Below are 22395 nucleotides of genomic sequence, written 5' to 3'. Positions count from 1 at the left end.
GGACATTGTTTTAAAAGTAAGGACACAGACAATAGAGTGGTAAAGGCCTTGGCAGGGGGTGGGGGCAGGCTTGAAGAGGTCAGTGAGGGGAAAAGAAGGACATATGTAATACTTTCAACAATAAAGATTAAAAAATAAATAAAAGTAAGGAAACTAAATGTACCACAATGGTGTGGACTATAGCAAGAAATGCTTAGAAGTGGGACTCTGGTTAGGTAGGCAGATCTGAGTTTAAATGAACCTTTGTGAATGTGGGCAAATTAACTTAAACTTCTGTGAGTGTCTCAAAAAGAGAAAGCAGTATGTGCTGTGCAAGATTGTTGAGAATTCAGTGAAATCATTTCTGTAGGATGTCTGGCACATTCTAGGAGCTCAGCCAATGGTAGCGATGGTTATTGACAATGAGCCCCACAGGGATTCTTTTATTTCATCCCCACAACAACTCTTTGAGGAAGGCACTGGGATGATTCCCATTTTACATATGAGGAACTGGAGGTCCAGAGTGGGTTCCTAACTCCAAGGCCCACAGCTAGTAACCAAGCCCAGTAGCCCGGGATTTTAGTAATTAACAAGTTGTATAACATCTCTTCTAAGAGTATCAAAAGCTTAGCAGGACAACGTGAGGGCCAGAACTTACGTACTTCTGCATGTTCTTGCATAATACTCCAGTGGCAAGCTGGGGTTATTGGATTGCAACTTTGAAGTGGCTCTGTGTTCACAAAGGATTATGAGAGTCCTATAAAACTGGGAGAGGCAATATAAGGCCAACTGTCTCAGGCCCATCTTCTAGGTCAACCCAAAAGTATGTCACTACATCTCTTGCTTAAGTCTATCAAATTATTTTGTGAAAGATGTTTCTTCTTAACCTTGGCCAGTGTTCCATTTACTTGCATTAATTAAATCACACACACTAATTTTGTATTAGTCCATACCTAGCTATATCTATCTACATATTTCCTTCAAGAGACCAAAGAGTAAGAACAAAGTGTGTGCAAGGATCCTTCCCTTTCCTTTTGACTTATCCAAAAAACATAAAACTGAATTCTGGTTGTTTAATCATTTGAGTAGCTCTTTGCTGGTAGTTACTGAGGGAGAATTCAGCTCCCTAAGAGTTTTAAGAAGAGAGGAAAATAATAGATGCTCTGAGTTGGAAAGGACTTTACATATTGTATAGCCAATCTTCCTCTCAGTTTAGAGACTTTATGAGAATTCATTACCAGCAGCACCCAGCCTTTCCTTGAACAGTGACTGGGAATTTTATTTTATTTTATTTTATTTTATTTTATTTTATTTTTGGTAAGAGAACCCTGATAGCACCGATTATTAGAAAGTTCCTCTGATTATGAGATGAGGCATGCTTCTCTGTAACTTTTAGTTTTGCCCAAGGAGATACATACAATAAAACTCATATGCCTTGCATTGCCCTTTGAATATTAAAGAAAGACAGCCACACCCACCTTCTCCCACCGTTCATGCAGGGCACCTAGGTTGCATGGTCACATGGTCCTTAACCACTTGCCAGGAAGGGGAGCTCATTAAATACCCATTCTCTCAATACTAGTGAGAGTGAGCCTTTTGAAACACAAATTGGATTATGTCACTGCCTGGCTGGCTCAGATCCCTCCAGTAGCCTCTCTTCTCACCTAAAAGGAAACCCAAAGGTTCCACTATGACTTTTGAGGTCCTGTGTGAGCCAGCAGCCCACATCACCTCTTGGACATCATTTGCTATTCCTCCCCCCAATTTCTCCTTCCACTCCAGCCACGTTGGCCTTCCTGATCACACACAGGGCTACTGCTATCTCAGGGCCTTCCACTTGCTACTCCTGAAGACACCTGTTCCTTCCACCCACATTTATGTTCAGATATAATCTCTTCAGAGGGACCCCACTAACTGCCATGTACTATGTATCATGGACTGACTCAAAATTCAGAAATACCTTAACAGGTTGAAATCAAGAGTTGAAAAAAAGTGAAGAGAAACCAGATCAATCTATCTGGAATAACATCCTTGAAAAAGAATACTAGGAGAGTCCAGAATTGACAACAATTCTTGTAAAAAGAAACCTGGGAGTTTTTGTTACCTACAAGTTCTACAGAAGCCCATTTTTTTTTAAAAAAAAATATATATTTTATTGATTTCTTTTACAGGAGAAAGGGAGAGGGATAGAGACTTAGAAACATTGATGAGAGAGAAACATCAATCAACTACCTCCTGCACACCCCCTACTGGGTATGTGCCTGCAACCAAGGTACATGCCCTTGACTGGAATTGAACCTGGGACCCTTGAGTTCGCAGGCTGACTCTCTATCCACTGAGCCAAACTAGTTAGGACTAGAAGCCCATTCTTGACCAGAACTCCAAATAACTTCATTTTAGCTTAGGTTCATTTAATAAACAATCACTACCCAATTACTAAATCTGTGTTGATCCAATATTATATAAATCTTAAAAATTCTGAATTTCAAAGTTTAGGGCAGTTGTCTCACAATGCCCAGCATTTTCTTTTATCTCTTAGGAATTTTGAAATGACATGGCTATGACGCCCATGATTGTGGTCATTTCCTCATTATTAGCAATTCTTCTTTTTTGGAGATCAGAACAAGGTCAGTCTAGAATAGAAGTTTATCTGTGGCTTCTGATATAATCTGAATTAGGAAACATTATCAAGTGTTAAAAACTTATCAAACATTAATCACATTCTCTACTTTTATTTTATTTTATTAAAAAATATATATTTTATTGATTTTTTTACAGAGAGGAAGAGAGAGGGATAGAGAGTTAGAAACATCGATGAGAAAGAATCATCGATCAGCCGCCTCTTGCACACCCCCAACTGGGGATGTGCCCGCAACCAAGGTACATGCCCTTGACCGGAATCGAACCCGGGACTTTTTAGTCCGCAGGCCGACGCTCTATCCACTGAGCCAAACCGGTCCCGGCTCATTCTCTACTTTTAATAGACTCAAATTTCTTCTAGCAAATAGTTGAAATTTCCATTCCTTTTACATCTTGCTAGTTTCATAATCCTCATTGGGAAATCAGGGAGAAAAAGATGGTTCCCCCAATTAATAGGTATTTGAACATGGGCACATAGCCTTGACTCTTCTGACTTATAGGGCTGTTTTCTTTTTTGTTTCTTTTTTGTTCTTCAAATGCAAGGCATTGTTCTTTTTTAAAATTGAGGTATAATTGACATAATATTATTTAGTTTCAGGTACACAACATAATGATTTAATATTTGTATATATTGCAAAATGATCACCACAGTAAGTTCAGTTAACATCCCTCACTACACATAGTAATATTTTTTTTCATGTGATGGGAACTTTTAAGATCTGCTCTCTTGGCAACTTTCAAATATGTGATATGGTACTATCTATATATAGAGAAGCCTAAGTGACCGTTACAACTAGTTGACCAGTCATTATGACACACACACTGACCACCAGGGGGCAGATGCTCAATTCAGGAGCACTCCGACAGCCAATCTTTTGCCATCAGCCAACCTTCTGTGATCCTTCCTCCCAGCTGGCTGGCCCTGATGGGCCCCTATCACTGGACAGGTCAAGGGACCCGACCTGTGTATAGATTCATGCATCGGGCCTCTAGTTAACTATAATTATTAGGCTGCACATTGCATCTCCATGAATTTTAAGTTTGCACCTTTTGATCCAGTTTTTCAATTTCACCTACACTCACTCCCTATCTCTGGCAAGTGCCAATCTGTTTTCTGTATCTATGAGCTTGGTTATGTTGTTTGTTTTTAGATAACACATGTAAGATCATATGGTATTTGTCTTTCTCTGTTTGACTTACTTAGCTTAGCATAATGCCCTCAGTGTTCATCCATGTTGTTTCAAGGCATTGCTCTTAAATTCCCACAACTGTACCAATTCACAAATTCTGATTACAGTTTTTTGCCATTAAGATTCAAACCCCTTGCAAACTGGGTTCTCTTCTTAAGCTATTTTATGTGAAAGTAAAATGAAATAAGACACCTGATGAAAGTGGTATGGCAGAGGGCCTAACTTGCTCTGAGAAAGCCCCAGGAAATCCTTCTATTTCTAGGAATGTTCTGGTTTCATCATACACAGAGGATGGTTAAAATAGGTCCATACCACGAATCAAATGCTTTTTCCTGTTGGTAGGTTCAGAGGGCAACTGAGGTGACTCTGGAGACAGCTTTGAAGGCACTGACCTGAGAGCCAAAGGCCAAGGTTAATGTTCCTTTTCTGTGAGTTCAGAGGCGTTGGAATTTGCTTCTCTGCAGTGATAATTTCACTAGTTCTGCCCTGCCCTTTTTAGTCCCCTTCATCTCCTCTTTTTGAGGTATGTTTCTTAAACCATAAAGTCCATCCCTTTAAGCTGTATATTTTGGTAGGTTTTAGTACATTCTCAGGGATGTGCAAATATCACCACTATGTAATGTTTGAATGTTTTCATTACATCAAACAAAACTTCATACCCAAAAGCAGTCACTCCTGCATCACCTTGACAACCACTACTATTCTTTGTTTCTCTTGGATTTACCTATTCTAGATGTTTCATATAAATGGAATCATACAATATGTGGCCTTTATGTCTGGCTATTTTCACTTAGCATGATGTTTTTCAATGTTCATTCATGTTATAGCACGTATCAGAACTTCATTCCTTTTTATTGCTGAGTAATATTTTATTGCATGAATATATTTTACTCTATTTATTAGTTGGTAATTCTGCTATGAATATTTATGCCCAAGCTTTTGTGTAAACATAAGCTTTTAGTTCTCTGGATATATATCTGAGAATGGAATTGCTGGGTCATATGGTACCTCTATTTTCACCTTTTGAGAAATAGCCAAACTGTTTCCCAAATTGGCTGCACCATTTTAGAATCCTACCAATTATGTCTGAGGATTTCAATTTTTTTCTCTTACTTTCCAATACTCATTGTAAGAGTTCTTTATATACGCTAGTCACTAGACCTTTATCAGAAAATATTTATCAATTTTTTCTCCCATTCTGTAGGTTCTTTTACCTTCTTGCCATCTTAGCAAATTTTATGTCATCCAACCCATGAATGTGAATGTCTCTTCTCACTTCTTTAGGTCCCTTATACTATAATTATTTCAGCGATTCTCTCTTGTTTTCCATGTACAAGTTTCATACTTCTTTTGTTAAATTGATCCCCAAGTATTTTAGACATTTTTGATACTATTGTAACTATTAATACAATTGTTTTCTTAATTTCATTTCAGATTGTCCATTGCTAATGTGTAGAACTATAACTGATTTTTAATTATTTATCTTGTATCATGCAACTTTCTAGAACTTATTTATTAATTCTAGTAGCTTTTTATATATTCAATATAATTTTCTATATAGAGGGTCATGTTGTTTATGAATATAGTTTTTTTCCTTTTTTATTTGAATATCTTTTAATTGTTTTTATGCCTACTTGCCCTAACTAGAAGTGCAATACTGCATAGAAGTGGTGAGAGAAGACATGCTTGTCTTGGTCCTGATCTTAGGGAGAAAGCATTTAATCTTTTATTGTTATGTATAATGTTAGCTGTGAGTTTTTGTAAAGTCTTTTATCAAATGGGGAAAGTTCCCTTTTATTCCTAATTTGTGAAAGTCTGTAGCTATTGTTCAATTGCAATGGGAATCACAGAAATGGCAGTTTTGCTTCCTCCCCATGAGGAAATCATTGTGCTGCTGAGCATGTGATTATTCCATTCCAGTAGCAAGCATACACTTCCTTTTAGGTTTGAGTTCAAGCAAATGTCTTGAGTTGAAACTCAAATTCTTGGGGCTTTCCAATCCAAATAGAGGGTCTTTATTATTGTAGTTGAAACCTGTAATTGAAAGCTCCCTCCAGAGTCATCCTACCCTTTGCCAGGCAAGTGCTGCTCATTTTCTCCTGAGGTTAGTGAGGATGCAGAAAGAATGATTCATAGCATTTCTAATTTTAATTTACATATAATCTCACCATAAATAAAAAGGAATTTTCCTAGAACCTATGTCACTACTAAGCACCTATTATGTCACATGTGTCAAACACAAGGCCCGCGGGCCAAATCCGTCCCGCCAGGCCTTGCAATGTGGCCCGCACCGCGCTGTCATCACTGCACTGCGCTGCGTTTCCATCACAATGACAGTTTATGACTGTTCAGTAAACCATTCGGCCCGCGATTTAGGCTGGATTTTAGATTTTGGCCCCTTCTCTGATTGAGTTCGACACCCCTATATTATGTGCCCAGCACTTTGCTGAATGTTGAGAACATGATAGCAGATGCAGTCTTTATCCCCCTGTATATAATAATGGCTAATATTTGTCTATTTTCTATGTTTCAGGCACTGAGCTACTTATTTAACATGTATTATGTACTTTGGTCTTCATATCAACCCTGGGTGACTATCATTTTGTTGTTGTTGTTAAAAGTTACCCAAATGTTAGAGAACTTAAGCAAGGTCTCATGTTTGAAAGTGGCAGAAAACCAGGCTAGTCAGGCTCTAGAATCCAGGTTCTTAGTCTCTATATCAAGTGGTTTCTTTCTCTTGTTCTTTGGGCATTTATGCTCTTTTTGTTAAGAAATACTCAGATAAAACAGGGAAGCCTAGAGAGACAAGAGACAAATGTCTTCGGGTAGAATCTAGGTATTCATGAACTGAGAATGATGCAGTGGGTGCTACAGTTAAGAGAAGGAATATTGTGAAGATGCTGATCCCTGAGGAAGGCTATGGATTGACTAAGAATTGGATGAGTGCATTGGGAAAAGGAGGACTTCAGGGCTGAGAATCAGCATGAGGAGAAGTGTGGATGCAAAAATGAGCCTGGACTCCTTGGGGGAATAGCTTGATTGGAATGAGAGTATCCATGGCTCATCAATGAAAGATCTGACTTGAGACAATTTGGGTCAGATTTTGGGATGTGTAAACTACAACACAGTTTTGGGTCAGATTTTGGGATGTGAAGATTACAGCACAGGGTTGGATTTAGAAAAGTATTTAAGTGGTGGACTTAACTTAGTTATTTGTTGCTTTGTTTTCACAAATTACACTTCTTGAATTTCCAGGTTTCTGTGAAGGTGCTGTTGGGAGAAGGGATGTGTCTGGTTATCTAGAATCCAGGCTCCCTGCTCTGTTAAAGTACAGCCATTTTAAATTTAGATGTTGGTATTCCTTTTGAGATTTTAGTTGAAAAAAGGGTTTTAATGCTTAAAAAAAGGGTTACAAAGCACAGAGTTGGCCAATAATTCTGCTTTACAGATGAAGAAACGTGGGCTTGAAGTGACAAAGCCAGTTAGTAAGAGAGCAAGAATTCAAGTTCCAAGTCAAGTCTCAATGCCAAGTAACTTCATTCAACAAACATTTATTGTCTGGCTGTTGTCTCCCAGGAAAGATGCAAAGCTCTGTGGAGTGCAAGAATGACTGGTCCCTTCATTCTAAGAGAGACCACAAGGGATAGGGGTGCCTAAAAAGAGATTACAGACAATGTGGGAGCAGAGAAAAGGACCGAATTGCTTTTCATGGGAAGGAGATAAGCAGAGAGTGGGGAGAGTTCGCAGAGGAGTGACACTGGACCTGAATCTTCATGACTATGTTGGAGTTTTTCAGGGAGATTTGGTAGAGAAGGGCATTCTAGGCCAAAGAAACAACATATAATAAGGAATGAAGGTGTGAGAAAACACAGCTTAATTAAGGAATAGCAAATATTTTTCTAATTAAGAAAACTTAACATTTATTAATCATTCTTCTGTGCCACTCATTGTGCTAGGCATTTTGCATGGATTATTTCATCTAATACTCTTAAGAAATCCTATGAGCTGGAAACTGGTGAGAAAACCAAGTCTTAGGATGGAGAAGGGTCATGCAAGGTCTCACAGTTAAACAGTGGTAAGAGCTGGGATCTGAACCCAGGGGACTTAATGTTACCTTGAAAGTCCTATGCACTTTGGTAGGCAGTTTGGATTTTATCCTCTTGGTCGGTGGCTCTCAAACTTGTATCAGAATCACCTGGTAGGCTTGTTAAAAACCTGGATTCTGGGTTCTATCACCCATGGAGTTTCTGATTCTGTAGGACTGAAAAGGATTTGAATTTCTGGCAAGTTTCCAGGTGATTCCAACCCTGTTAGTTCAAGGATTACACTTTGAGAATGACTGTGATGGACAGCCATTAGAAGGTTTCAAGTTTGGGAGGAAAATCATCAGATTTGCATTTTATGTAGGGCTCTCTGATCAAGGAAAGGGAATAAATTACAGGCTGAATAAGAGAGAACTCAATGAACTGGTTTTTGAAGTGGGCAGAGAGGACATAAGGAAGAGCAGCTAAGAGATGAACTTCTAATACCCATCCATAAGCATGAAGACGATGGGATGAGTCTAAAAGGAAAAGGAAAATAATTTTGGTACTAATAGCATTCAGAAAGCTCTGATAAATGATGGTAATCATTTTAATTAATAAATAGAACCTCTGGGTAGAGTGTCTAATTTAACAGGTAGATGAAAGAATGGTTGTAGAAGAAAAACTAGTTTTAAAGTTTCCTTGAGTAGAAATGAAGAGGGGAGGGTGAATGTGTTGTTTGGGCAGCTGTGTCTTAGATGTGTTGAGTTGAGGCCCTTGTGGGGTGCAAGAGAGACTCCACATTGTAGAGAGAAGAGGACTAAGCTGGCAGAGGGGACTCGGATTCTAGTCTTGGCTCAATCACTTATCCATCACTTTGGAAATGACATGCACTCTTTGAGCCTCCATTTCTTCACCTGCAAGTGGAGTTAAGAACAGCTTTGCCACTTGCCTATGTAAGACTGGAAGGTAAAGGATGAGAGTCTTCATCCCTGTGATGAAACTTGGGATAAAAAACACTTTTCTCTGATTATGGAATGCTCAGATATTCCACAATCCACATACTCAGATATTCCACAATCCACATTACAAGTAGACTCAAGATGAAAACTTTCAAGAGGTTCACATACATGCTGGTGTGCCATCTGGCCAAATGGTGACATCCTTCTTGCATTCACCTGGCTGTCTCGCATGCAGGTTTCAGAGCAGTTGAAAAGACGAAGACTTAAATTGTGTTTTGAGTTTTAAAATGTTTTATTACCAGCTAGAGTTAGGGACAAAGCTGCATTATTGCTTTGTGGTAATTATTGCTTTGTGGTAATTATTTTTAAACTCAATCAATCAAGAACCAATGTATTTTCAGTGTTTAAAGTCAAATATAACTTTACTTTAAATCAACTTTCTCAGTTGATTTTTAGAACTACTGGCTGATGTTTTAAAGCTACTAGCCTATCCCTTATAACTATGTAATTCTAGAAGGTTAACAAATGGATGTCTTTCTTATAAGCCAATTAAAAGTTTAGAAGTGACTTGTATTTGGTCATCATAATGGTTGAATAGTTATTAACTCAGAAGTCATACTTAACGCTTTTTTGCCCCTCAACCCCATACCCAATTCATTAACAAGTCTTTATCCTGACTCAGCTGGGTTTCTACCTCTCCACTACTCCCATAACCTTTTGAGTGGGAGATATCATTATCTTTTGCCCCAATCACTGACATTATTTCCAAACTTATCTATTGTATTCATTTCTGACCCCCTCCAATTCTTATCCACATAGTACAGAGATTAATACCTCAAAATCCGATTAAACATTCACCTGTTTAAGCCCTTTTAAGCCTTTCCATTGCTTTTAGGATAAAGACAACACCACCCAGCATGACCATTGAGGCCCCATGTGAACTGGCCTCTACTAACCTCTCCAGTCTCATTTCATTCCACGCTAACTTTTGCTTTCCCGATAGAAGTCAAACTGGCTGTCATTTCACCTTATGCATATGCCGAGGCCCACTCTACACAGAACCTTTGTGCACCCTGTTCCCTCTCTCTAGAATCTTTCTCTCCTCTCTTACCTAGTTACTCCCAGGTCCCTGCACAGCACAGCTCAAGTGATACTTCACAAAATCTTCTCTGATCCTGCTGACTAGATCAATCCTGAATTACAGTAGTTCCCTCTTGTCCATGGTTTTGTTTCTTACACTTTCAGTTACACAAAACCAATCCTGGTATGGATATTAAATGGAAAGTTCCAGAAATAAACAACTCATATGTTTTAAATCGTGTGCCTTTTCTCTGTGTCTATTTGATGACAATGGAGGGCAGCGGACTATATCTGGTTCAGTTCCTGACATAATACCAGTGACCAGAACAGTGTTAGGTACACAGTAGGAGCTCATGAATATTTGCGCAATGATTGAATATTCTTAGCTGAGATTGTTCTGGTGGAGGGCCTTATGCTTAGATTCCACTGGCAGTAAATGAAACACATGGAAGTTTATGATATAAATTGAAGCCCTTGAAAGATGTGACATGTTGATTTCAGCTCTCAATTGTGCAATAACAGATAGCACAAGCCCTGTTTGCATTTGAATAGGCATATGCTATTTCTCCACTGGAGAACCCCCCCCTGGGGACATAGATTACTCACAGAACTTTGCATCTGTGGTTTAGAATCTTAAGTGGTGTCTACTTGGTACACATTCATAGTCCTGGATTGAAGGAGCCAATTGAGCCAGCTTGTTTCTCTATTAGCTGTTAGAATGTCTTGCTCAATTTAGATTGGCAAAGGACTGCTAGCCTGTTTTTATTCTGACTTTTCTAACAGCCCTCCACCACGTCAGAATTGAAACCCAAGACTTAACTCAAAAGTTTTAAAACAGACGCTGAAGAATACACCTGGAATTTGTCTTCTTTCTTTCATAGTGCATGTGCTGTCGTTATTGCTAACTGATGCCACTGAAATTCAGGTGGTCAGCGAATTGTCTAGCATCCTAGGGTTAGAAGTATTCTGGGAACGGTGTTAAAGTCAAGGCATGTTAATTCTGCATAATGAGACACTGGGTATAGATAGAGTTTGAAGCAGTTCATGAAAATGTCATAATTACTGCAGGCGGCAAGAGTGACAACCCTCAATTACATCTCTCTCAGATCTCACTGTTAACCTCAAGCCCTCTTACCTTAATCAGAGCTTGGGAACAAGGATTCACAGAGCCATTTCATGAAAAGGTAGACTGTGCATTTGTATAAATGCAACCACTGTATTGCAATTAAGCAACACACACACTGCTGCTTTGTGCCACCAGCAAGGTAAATAAAAGACCGTTCTGCTGCTTACAGTTTGGGGATGATTTCCATGGAGGAGAAGCCATAGTTTGTCCTGAAGAGATCTGAACTTTAATGTCCAATCCATAATAAATGCTATTAATATTATATTAAAATTACATTATGAATTAGATCGAGCAAGTCATCTTTCAGGGCATAAACAAATGAACTCAGAGTAATTTATTCTAATGCTCTATTTCTCTAAATGTGGTCCTTACATTACTTACATCAGAATAGTCTATTGTGCCAGTTCTTGTCTGGTTCTTAAACCCCTCCTTCCCTGTCCCCACCCCTTGGACCTAATACATCAGAATCTTGGGGGGTAGGCCATAGGCATCAACATTTTAAACAAGCTCCCAAGGTGGTTCTTTTGCTTAAGAAAGCTTGAGAACTACAGAGTGATTTTTAGGGCCTGAGACTTTCAAAGATTTGTTTATAGTTCTGGCTTTTCTTCTGCCAGGGGGCAGTGTTTTCTGACATACAGCTAGATTAGTAAAGCATCCTGGAAATGAATTTCAGTCTTTCTCATACATTTTCTTGATTACTGGCCCGACAGTGGATGACCTTATACAAAAATCTTATAAACTTCAGAGTAGGTGAACTTTCTTAATTTAGTTTTGTCTTAGGATATTTTGGACTTGTATTTCAGTCACTTTAGTTGAGTGTCTAGACCTACGCATTATCAGACTTTTGGTTTTCTCAAATTTGGACAATGAGAGGTTTTTTATTGTTATTTTTGAGAGGTAATTGTATTTTGTAATTGATTTGATGCCCAAGGTAGGGGTTTTGGTCATCTTCCTGAGAATTAATATATAATGATATCTTATTATAGTAAAGTTCTGGTTAACTATGGTAGATGGTCTTGTGTGTGTGTGGGTGTGTGGGTGTGTGTGCATATGCGTGCACATGTGCACTTATGTGTAAGTATCTGTTAATGAACTCCATATGCACAATGACCTGGTAGAAGATAAAGTTCTTTGGCAGAATGATGAACAGAAATAATGACTGAGCTCAATCCTCTTAGATAATTGGTAACAAGTGCTGTACAGAAGCCAATTATGGATCAACTTGGCTATTTTACTTATGGCTTTTTCCTCCCTGCACAGCTACTCTGCATGTCAAAAAAATTAAGAGATGGTGTTCAGCTCCTGAGTCTAATTTTATTTTCAAGGAGAGCCCTCATCCTTCTCAAACTGAGTTTCCACGATCAAATGTCAGACAGAATCTGGAGTCCGGCAGGGGCTAGGGAGGTTGGAAGGACAGGGAGGTAGGGTTTGAAGGACATTGGGAACATCGTGGCACAGGATGCCATCAAGGGCAGCCTTAATGTGTTTTTCCTTTTTGGTTTATAGTGGGTCTCTGTAAAAGCTAGCCTGCATGTTGAAATTGAATATAAGTAGGAGAAAAATCTTGCACAGTTTTTTGTTTTGTTTTTTAAGCTTTGCTGAATACCCCACTCCAAATCATTTCAGTATGGCACACAGATTAAAGTAAGAGACTTCTAGAGAAAAATTCATGAGCCAGCCCTCTCGCCAGACTGCACAACTAAAGGGGTTTTAGAAAGGCAAGGTAATGTTTGCCAGCGTTTTCTTTTTTTTTCAGTGAGCTGTTACTAAGTTCTAGGATATATAATGCCGCCCAGGCCTACTGTGCAGCCCACTATAATAAACAAGTTCTTGCTTTTGTGCTATCCTGCTTTATTTAAGCAAAGCCACCACTCCGCTGCATGGTGAGTGGTGTATTTGTTTATATACACGCATGTTCTCTGTGGGAGAATGATGGACGCTGGGCCGGGGGAGAGAAGAACCAAGGCCAAACCTTCTTCCCTCATTTGAATCCTAAAAGCATGTAGCATTTAAATAACTTTCAGATTTAAATGACTCGATTTCTTTTCGATGGCTCCTGGCTGCCAAATAGCTTAATAAAGAAACTTTAATGCTCACAATAACCTCAAAGGACACAATTTGGGCGGGGGGAGGGCTGGATGATAATGTAACTGGGAAATAACCAGGGAAACAGTTCTTCAAAGATAAATTCTTGCACCACTGAGATTTCCTTCCTAAATTCAATCACTAATAAAGCTTCCCCATCCACACCCCCACCCCCACTTTCCACTCACCCCACTCCCCACCCCCAACAAACACGCACCAAGCTGACAGTTTTTCGGGAAGAGGAGGCAGAAACAAATGATTTCCCCCCTCCTCCAGGGCAGAGGACTTTCTGCTGCTTAGCTGGCATTCCCCGTGGTTGTGATAAAAGTTACTTCTCTAAACTCTCACAACAGGGGGAAAATAATGCTGTCTCTTGTGTTAGTTACAATCTGGGGAGACTTGGTCCTGAGAAATGCTTGAGGAGTCAGGAGTAGCTGCGAATGTGGCAACAGGAACAGGTCATTTCAACGGCCAGAAAAAATAAATACACGAGACAGAGAGGGGAAGCAATGAGGTTTATAAATGATAAAACCTTCCTGTTTTTTGTTTTTCTTTTAAAATAGTGCGGTTGAGGATCCCTTATAACTAACTACATTGCATACCTTCAAAGCTTAAAGCTGGTAGGAACCCCTTGCCAGTTCTGTTTCATTTTTATCGGATGAAACACATTTGGTTTCTTTTTGAAAAGACCATGTTTTTGTGAGGGAAGGAAAATGAACATGAGCTGTTATTGGCCTCAGCAACCCAAGAAGCCCTCATGTTAGCAGAGGAAACCACATGAAAGTGTGTGTGTTAGGGGAGGGACCGATAAGGGGGAGGAGAGAAGGAGGCTGATGTGTCCAGCCTCTTCAGCTCAGGGCTGTGATTTGTGAAGAGACTGTGATGCAATTGAGCTTTGGGCAAATCAGAGCAGCCTGTCAACCTCCCAGGTGGGATTACATGCAGTTAATAGACTGAGCTCAGAGCCCCAAAAAGCAGTGCATTCAGTGTGGGCATAGAGAGCACACTGCAAAAGGCTTTCCAAGAACCCTCTGCCATGGCAAGGAGCAGCGTGTCCCAGGCGTGGCAGGTAGGAGGAAGGTGGAATGGGAGTGCTTGGTCTTCAGAAGCAGCTCCAGATTTTGTTTTTCTTTTTGTCGTTTTGAGAAATGAAGGCAGCCCTTGATGGTGCATTTTGGAAGCTGTGGGATTGGGTGGTGACGTTGAAATCATTTGCATTTGCCTTCCTAGGATTTGATGCAGTCTTGTCTAGCTGTGTTTGACAACTTGATCTCTTTATTTGCTTAGATAATGTCCCTGTTCACTTTTGCTCTTGGAGCCAATATCTGCTTGGGATTCACAGCACATCGAATCAAGAGGGCAGAAGAGTGGGATGAAGGCCCTCCTACAGGTAAGTGTTGCACCTACCTGCATTTTCAACCTTTTAAAAATGTTATACACTAGGTCATCAATAGAAGCTCAGGGAGAAAGGCATCTTTAAGTAATTTTGCAGTATAACTAATTTAGTCCTTGGTTTCTCCAAAATACAAGCAGCTCTGTGTATCAATCAGGTGAGAGGACGTGGTTTTGATCAGAGAACATTTCTGATGTCTTCATGATAACTAGCCATTTAATTCTTCCTACATTGCAATTCATACATGTTAAGACAAAATTAGAAGTCTTGTTACTAGACAAGGCTAAACTAGAAGTGGTGAGAGCAGGCACTGCTTTAATATTGGAGAAGCGTCAATCCGATTGATTATCCGGTGGCGCTGGATATAGTGCTTATCTCCAGAAAGTTCTGACCTAGGGGTAAAGAGGGGTAAAGAGGAGTGAGAGTAAAAAAGGCAGTGAGCTGACTTCAAGAAACTTCAGAAATTTAGGACTAGCAGAGTAAAGTTTACCTAAAATAGGAAAAAGATTTTTAAAAAAGGAGGTGCTTCAAATTTGAGCTCATTGTTGTTGTTTTTCTTTCAGCCTAGAGAAAGGTAAGTTTTAACAGTGTACCTAAACTCAGCTCATAGAACCGAAGTGAAAGCGTTTCCTTTTACAATACACTGTGCCCTAAGCCGTGTGGGAGTTCTTATAAAGGAGCTCTTGTGCAGATGGAGGGGGCTTAACTGACCAGGTCTTAAGTAATGAGTTGGTTAATTTCCTGGAAATTGGAGCTGCTGATGGTTTTATAAATAAAAACTACATATTAAGTAATGCGTACTCTAGGGGGCAATATTTTCTTGACTTTGCCTGACATCTCAGCATGTTTTTTTGTCTGCCTTCCTGTGCATTTTGCATTTCTCTGTATTTCTTGACCCGACTGCTATAAAAGGCTATCACCTGTCTTTGGTTAGCCAGCATGAGCTTGTATTCACCAAGTTATATTGTTGGATTACTAAGTCTTCCTTATACTGAGAAGTTACTTTTGTGTGTCTTGCCAGAATTATATGAGAAATAGTTTAGTGAGTTGAAGTGGGATATGGCTGGGGTGAAAAGTGAGAAAACAAATAATAAAAATTGCACCCCCCAGGAACCAAATGGACACAATGAGTTGTCTTCTGTTCGGAGGTGAGGGGAGAGAAGAGTGGATCACTGGGCTGGAGAATCCTGTTTTTATTGGTAACAAATGCTCTCTTCAAAGACCTCTTGTTCTTGTTCCAGACAAGTATAACTCCCATTAACACCAACTGTAACTGCACAGACTGGAGGGGGTGTGCCCCCTAACTGATCCTTAGGATGGCTGAGTGGGCAGCTAGCAGCTCAGCAGCCCACTGCTAGATCTTTCCAATGCACCCTACAGGGAACTTTCTCCAGTTTTGTATTAATATATCACTGTGGCTGAAACTGATAATTAGAAGCTGTTTCCTTAATGAATGTGTAAAAGCCAGCCACTCATTATTTTTGAAAAACAGTCATGAAAGTCCTGGACTTGACAGCCTGAATCCATGTAACTTGCTGTGTGGTCTTGGACAAGTCACTTGTGAAGCCTGTTTCCTTAGCTGTTCAATGAGGAGGAGATCTAGATTATTTTCAATTTTTCTACTGGATTAAAAAATAAAAGCCCACGATTCTATGTATCCTGTGCCATTGCCTCTGAATGTATGTGCTCTCTACCGGAGAACTTGGAAAGTGTAGGCTACAGATATTAATCCTGGAACATATTTTGTATATAACAAACTATTTCCCTACCTTATAAGAAGCAGCTATAAGAACTAATGAGCCGAAGCCGGTTTGGCTCAGTGGTAGAGCATTGATCTGTGGAGTGAAAGGTCCCAGGTTCGATTCTGGTCAAGGGCATGCACATTGGTTGTGGGCACATCCCCGGTAGGGAGTGTGCAAGAGGCAGCTGGTAGATGTTTCTCTCTCATTGACGTTTCTAGCTCTCTATCTCTCTCTCGTCCTCTCTGTAAAAAATCAATTAAAAAAAAAAAAAGAACTAATGAAATAATACTATTTCTGGGAAAATAATATGATCTATATTATAATAAATCGAAGTGATCTATACTATAAAATATTTGCTTCTTGAATTATTTGAGGAAATCATCTATTATTTTATGGTATATTCTAGAATAATTTATTAATGAAAAGTCTATTTATATGAAGCTTAATATTGAGATATAATGCAATTTACTAATAAATCTTAGTGTTAGGATTTTGGTATGCTGGCACAGTTTTTTATTTTTTATTTTTCTATTGATGGAGCTTATCTGTCATTTAGGCAAGACCAGAGATGTACTTTGGAAAATAGGCAAAGGCATCATGCAGAGACTTGGAGCATTTTAATCCTATTAAAGGCAATATGTGCCTAGAAAGGACCTCCCTCAATTAACACATTGTGGCTAGGTAATCTGTCAGCAAAGATTTCACATCAGGAAACACTGGCTGAACTTTTCTGTTCATTTTAGAATAAGATACTGGGAAGAAAGACAACCATGCCTTTGTTCAGAAATTTGGGAAGCTCAGTGCTTTTAGATTGTTTTACAAAATAGAAGGAATACAAAGGGTATTAATATATGGCCAGCTACAGACTGATCAGAGCATGAGCCCCCAATCAGAAGCACACAGTGCTTTATTTGGTGAATGTCGTTTCTCAGAACTCTCAGCAATAGCTGAGGACGTCCTACACACATGCAACTGCTGTACTATGGACTGGGCTGCTAGTTTCAAGGCTGTTGCAGTGCAAACAGACTGTTATAATTAATTAACTAGCACATTTGTTAGCTGGATTTATTGTTGGGACCTGGTGATATATTGGAAGTCATGGTGGAATAGGGTGTCTTCTACCAGATCATAAAATGTCTATAGATGTATCAGAAGATGTGAAATGAGAAGAGCCAGTTATAATTCTGTTGGGTAAATATAATGGGCAATTAGGCAAATGAGATGGTTGAGATACATTTTCAGAGACAATGTAAGTGATAAATGCAATTTAGCTTGACGTCTTTATCCCATATCTAAATCCAATGCAACCAGTTTGGTTCACCTTTAAGACGGCAAGAGAATTTATGTGTATACAAGTGTGTGTGCACTCATGTACATGTGCATCCATGTGTGTTTATGGTGTTGTGGAGTCTATTTTAATAAAGTTTGTGACAGATATTCTTTCAGTCTCCAGGTGAAAAACGCGATATCCTCTTAAGTATAAGCAACTTAATACTTGGAAGATGAAGGGAAATTGTAAGCTTGTGAATGGCTGGTTAATAAACTTGAAAGCTCAGTTCAATTTATTGTCATTTTTAGTGGCATGAAAGTTAAAAGTTTGTGAGTGTGAATGAAATGCATGGGTATAAATATGAAATGAATTTCTCTAACAACTTTATGAGCAAAGCTTTTCTTTGTGAATCATAGAGAAATCAGACAATAATTAGAGGAATGAGGTTGTTCATGTTCATTTGATAACTTTAAGAATCTCTTTTTACAAGGAGAAGGATAAGCTATTTACAAGATGGGCTAGCAGCATGTAGGAAACTGCTAAGCTGGCAGATATATCAACCCTCCTCTGAAAGGAAAACAATCTCATGATGTCACGGGGCTTTGTGTTAAACCTAGTGTAGAAATCAGGGGTTTCAGTCAATGGACTGAAATGACCTGAATTCAAATCTAAGGAGAGCACAGATATTTTAGTTCTTTGTTACATGGAGCTTTGATGCAGCGATTTTTCATCTATCTTAAAACTATACAGAATCCCCTATCTTGTTTGCAAAAGCAGAAATTTCAGTCCTCAATAAAGTTCAACATAGAATCTTGAGTCAACAAAAAAGTATCAACTCTTCCAAAATCATGTCTTAAAAAGAACATAATTTAGATAATTCAGAGCCTATGTACAAAATGTGAAAAATCCTTTGTTAATGAAAACAGTACTGTAGTTATATTCAGATGATCTAAAATGTTAGCCAGGCCGTTGCTAGCTCAAAGAAGGCTTAGAGATCAGATTTTCCAACCAGAAAAGTGGGATAATGTTGCCTCTCTATCAGAAAAGAGTTTTGAAAAACAAAATGCCATTTTAATGCTGGTGACAATACAAGATGTTGAGTATTTGATGATATATTTAACTGACCTTCAATTATGTTTGAAGGCCAGTGTTTAAATTTTTATCTCGTCAATTTGAAAATAACTTGTGGTTAAAAAAGGACAGAGTTTCACTGTCTTGCAGCAGCTTTGCAGGTCATTCAGAATTACATTACTGACTACCATCACAGATGTGATTGGAGAGGTTTAGAAATTCACATTTTTGACTTTTAAGATTGAAGTTTATAAAACTCTGTTTTGTTGCAGCTTATGAGGTCTTTCTTTGTGAGGACGCTGCATTTATCCACACACTGAAAGAGCAGGTGTTTGAAATGCCCCAGGCAGACTTATTTATTCAACACATTGTCTGTGAACTCTGACCCAGCACTTGTCAGAGGAGGGAACAGTGGTGCTGGCAAAAAGGGGTATTTACAGACAGTGGTGAATTTGGGAAGCAGGCCTGTATGAGGGTGCTGCTTGCTAAGATATGAGGTAAAAAATATCAAGGGAAAATGGCAACTTCGACGCAAGAAAGTATGACCAGAAAGAACCAGTCACCTGATCCAGAAGAGGCATAGACAGTATTACCTTCTAGAGTTGGGTGACGTCTCGAATGTCATCCATGTCCCCTGCCACCTTTCCCTGCCTTTCATACTTCAGACGAGGTGGGCAGACACAGGCAAATCGTTATGTTTCAAGACATATCATATTTACTCTTAGAAAAGGAGGCAGCATGGTAGTCTGTGAGCCGATTCAAAGCTTTAGTTGCTCTCAACTTTCAGGAAGCACTCCAGCTGAGAAACACGGGAAACGGGAGGAACAAATAGGGTGCATATCTCAAACTCTGCTCCCAGGGCCAGACAAGGCTTAGAAAGAAGACTCATCCAGCTTTGGGCTGAGCTAACTGTTTTCAAGCTTAAAATACTGCCTCTCTCATCAGCTATCATTGAAATCTGAAAGTTTCTGTTTTGCAGGGAGATGGGAAGGGAAATATGATCGGGAGTCCAGGAGGAAGTAATGTTCAGGTCACAACTCTTGTCATGAATTAGGTCCTCTCCAATGAGGTTCTTATCAATAGTATTTTTACCTGTGTAGATAGCACCAGAATTCTACAGCACTACCTCTGTATATATACGATAAGATGGAGTCCTTCATAATTGAGGTCTTATTTAACAAAGTAAAAATAATTTTACTTGGTTTTCTCAGAATTATGAATTTGGAGGAAATAAATCATGTTTCACATTGGTGTTTTTCAAAGTTATGCTACTGTGAAAAATAAGGGAAGCAGAACATTGCATTTATGCATATCATATATGTACATATATGCAGGTTTTAAAATTTGAAGTCCCATTTAAAAATAAAAAGTGTCACTAGAGACCTATAACCTGTATATTTTATGACTGTGGAACTGACTTGTATCTTTGAAGTAAACTAACGTCATTTAAGTATGTCATTAAAAAGGCAGCAGTAGTCATTTAATCTCATAAAAGTATTGGCAAATGCCTCGTACAAAATTCAAACCTCCTTCATACTTACACACATTTCTGATTTGATCCTTTAGAGAGTTCTTTTCTTTTATGGTTTTGTTGTTGTTTTTTCTTTAAGTTCTTTGATAGCTCTGATCTTTTATGGGCATCTCAGTAATAATCTAAGATAAAAATTATGAGATACCACAAGTTTATTGATCCTTCAGTTTTTATTACACCTTTCAATAATTATAGAGCCAAAGTGCTCATATCTATATTCTCTTGGTTTTTAGGTTAGATAAAGGAAGGTTTTACAGATATTTGAATTCAGATTTGTAGTAGGGCAGGGAATCTTTCCATATTTGGCCATTGAATTAGGTACAATAAAAAGAGAAGTCCGAAAATCTGTTATTAGCCTGGAGTGGGGAGAAGGATAGGGGACGTGGGCATAGCATGAGAAAGTCAGAGCACAGAGGATGACTTACAAACTACAAAGAAAGTAGGGGCAGGAACTTGTTATAACAGAAGAGGCAGGTGTAGACTAGGCGCTGTAAAGGCAAAGTTCATTCTGTTCTACTCTATCACTTTATATTATTCAAAAAGGTTCAGCAGTTCAAATTCTTGGGGTCATTGGATTCAAAGTACTACATGGCTCAGTCCATTTTCCCACTTGTTTTCCTGCCTTTGTCACCTGAATCCACGTCAGCCATGAATGAATTTTGACATCTGTGTCCCACATCCACACACACCCGGAAATTAACTCCGATCCAAAAGCTGGTAGTAACCCAGTCTTGGGTACAATATTTTTTAGAAGATCGATCTTGCCATTATGAGTGTAAAGACAGCTTTCTTAATAAAGTTTTCTTCAATTTAAAGGTTGGAAAGAAGTATTGTAATTGATAAAAGCCAGCTATTGAATGAGATTCAATTATTTTCAAAAACAAAGTGCAGGATAAATTTAGAGAATGATTAAGAAAATAGAAAAACTCATGTTGATAGAATGAAGAAAGTTTAAAAATGGCTAAAATTCATTAGGTATTTTAGAAGTAAAGAAAGATAGTAAAGAGATTAGATGAAGGAAAAGCAAAGGACATGAATAGAGGAACATTTCAAATGCATGCTGAGACACCATAAAGAAGAGGAGATGGGGCAAGTAAACAACTGTAAACAATGTATTTTGAGATCTCTTATAATCTCAGCTATAAGCACAGTAAAGCATATTAATGCATGCAGCTCATGGGAGTGAATGCTATTCAGAATTTATTAGATGACTATTGGAAAGATTCTGTCGAAGCACTACTCTTAAAAACAAATAATTCAATCATAAGCATTTTCCTTCTCTTTATTTTTATTATAAGACTGCCTCTAGTTTTCCTTTTTTCACATCTCAGTCTCCCATGTCTTATCTCTCCCCTCCCCCTGCCCCAGTTTCTTATGGTCCAGCATGCACTGTTGATAGGTTGGCCAAAGTCAATAGAAAAATGTGGTTTATGAACCAGAGGGAAGGCATTGCTTTGGAAACCTGACATTAGTTCCTAAATGGAACTGGCTTGATTTGTATGTATTTTCAACATCCCACAGTCAACCATGCAAAAGCGTTTCACATCTCATGGTCTAGTGAATCTGTTTGCTTTAGCTGAACTGATCTGATGCCATAAAGGCTAAAACAGGGTGATTCTGACTTCAAAGAGGACAGAGGAGTAAGGGATGAACAGGATGTTCAGATAAATGGCTTCGCTGAACCTAGAAATGTCATTTAGCATCTGTTCTCCCCTGTGCCTCTGTTTTCTTGATTTTAAAATAAAATGCATATTGATTATAAAAAATTAAGATTATAAACATGTAAATAAGGTAATAAAATTATAAATAGCATGGCTTAAATAACACTTTTGATATTTATATGTAATACATATTATGTATTATAATATATATATATATACATACATATATATATGCATATATACATACACACATGAGAGGCAGAAGTATATAAATAAACAAAAAAGTAAAAAGCCTCTTTGTCTCCCTCTTTGTTTGTAATTTTCCCCAAATGTAATTTCTGTAAATATTTCATTTCAGGAACAAAAAGTTTAGTTTTAAAAAGTTATGCATACTTGCACTTTTTCTTCACACTTCTTCCCCCATCCTTTTCCCCTCCCTCATTGCTAGCTAGCTCTGGCTCTGTTTTTATTTTTGATCATTTTCTTTATTTCTTTTTTTTTAATATATATTTTATTGATTTTTTACAGAGAGGAAGAGAGAGGGATAGTTAGAAACATCGATGAGAGAGAATCATTTATCAGCTGCCTCTTGCACATCCCCTATTGGGGATGTGCCTGCAACCAAGGTACATGCCCTTGACTG

General features: G+C 38.6%; 1 protein-coding gene across 7 annotated transcripts in view; it reads left to right on the top strand.

Annotated features, from left to right (window-relative positions):
- Window positions 1–22395, top strand: part of ENPP2 (ectonucleotide pyrophosphatase/phosphodiesterase 2) — a 101471-nt gene that overhangs the window by 10850 nt on the left and 68226 nt on the right. For 5 of the 7 annotated variants that reach the window (XM_036436853.2, XM_036436852.2, XM_036436850.2 and 2 more), the window contains exons 1-2: window positions 14006–14153; window positions 14372–14474. In XM_036436853.2, the coding sequence (XP_036292746.1) occupies window positions 14121–14153; window positions 14372–14474 (136 nt within the window). In that variant the 5' untranslated portion in view covers window positions 14006–14120. Of the gene's footprint in view, window positions 1–14005; window positions 14154–14371; window positions 14475–22395 lie in introns of those variants that run through there. The other 2 variants (XM_036436854.2, XM_045581394.1) reach the window with 2 other exon arrangements.

Source organism: Pipistrellus kuhlii, unplaced genomic scaffold (genome assembly GCF_014108245.1).
Source record: "Pipistrellus kuhlii isolate mPipKuh1 unplaced genomic scaffold, mPipKuh1.p scaffold_m20_p_14, whole genome shotgun sequence".
Classification (NCBI taxonomy): domain Eukaryota; kingdom Metazoa; phylum Chordata; class Mammalia; order Chiroptera; family Vespertilionidae; genus Pipistrellus; species Pipistrellus kuhlii.
Note: the sequence above shows the minus strand (reverse complement) of the source record. Positions and strands in the feature narration are given on the sequence as shown.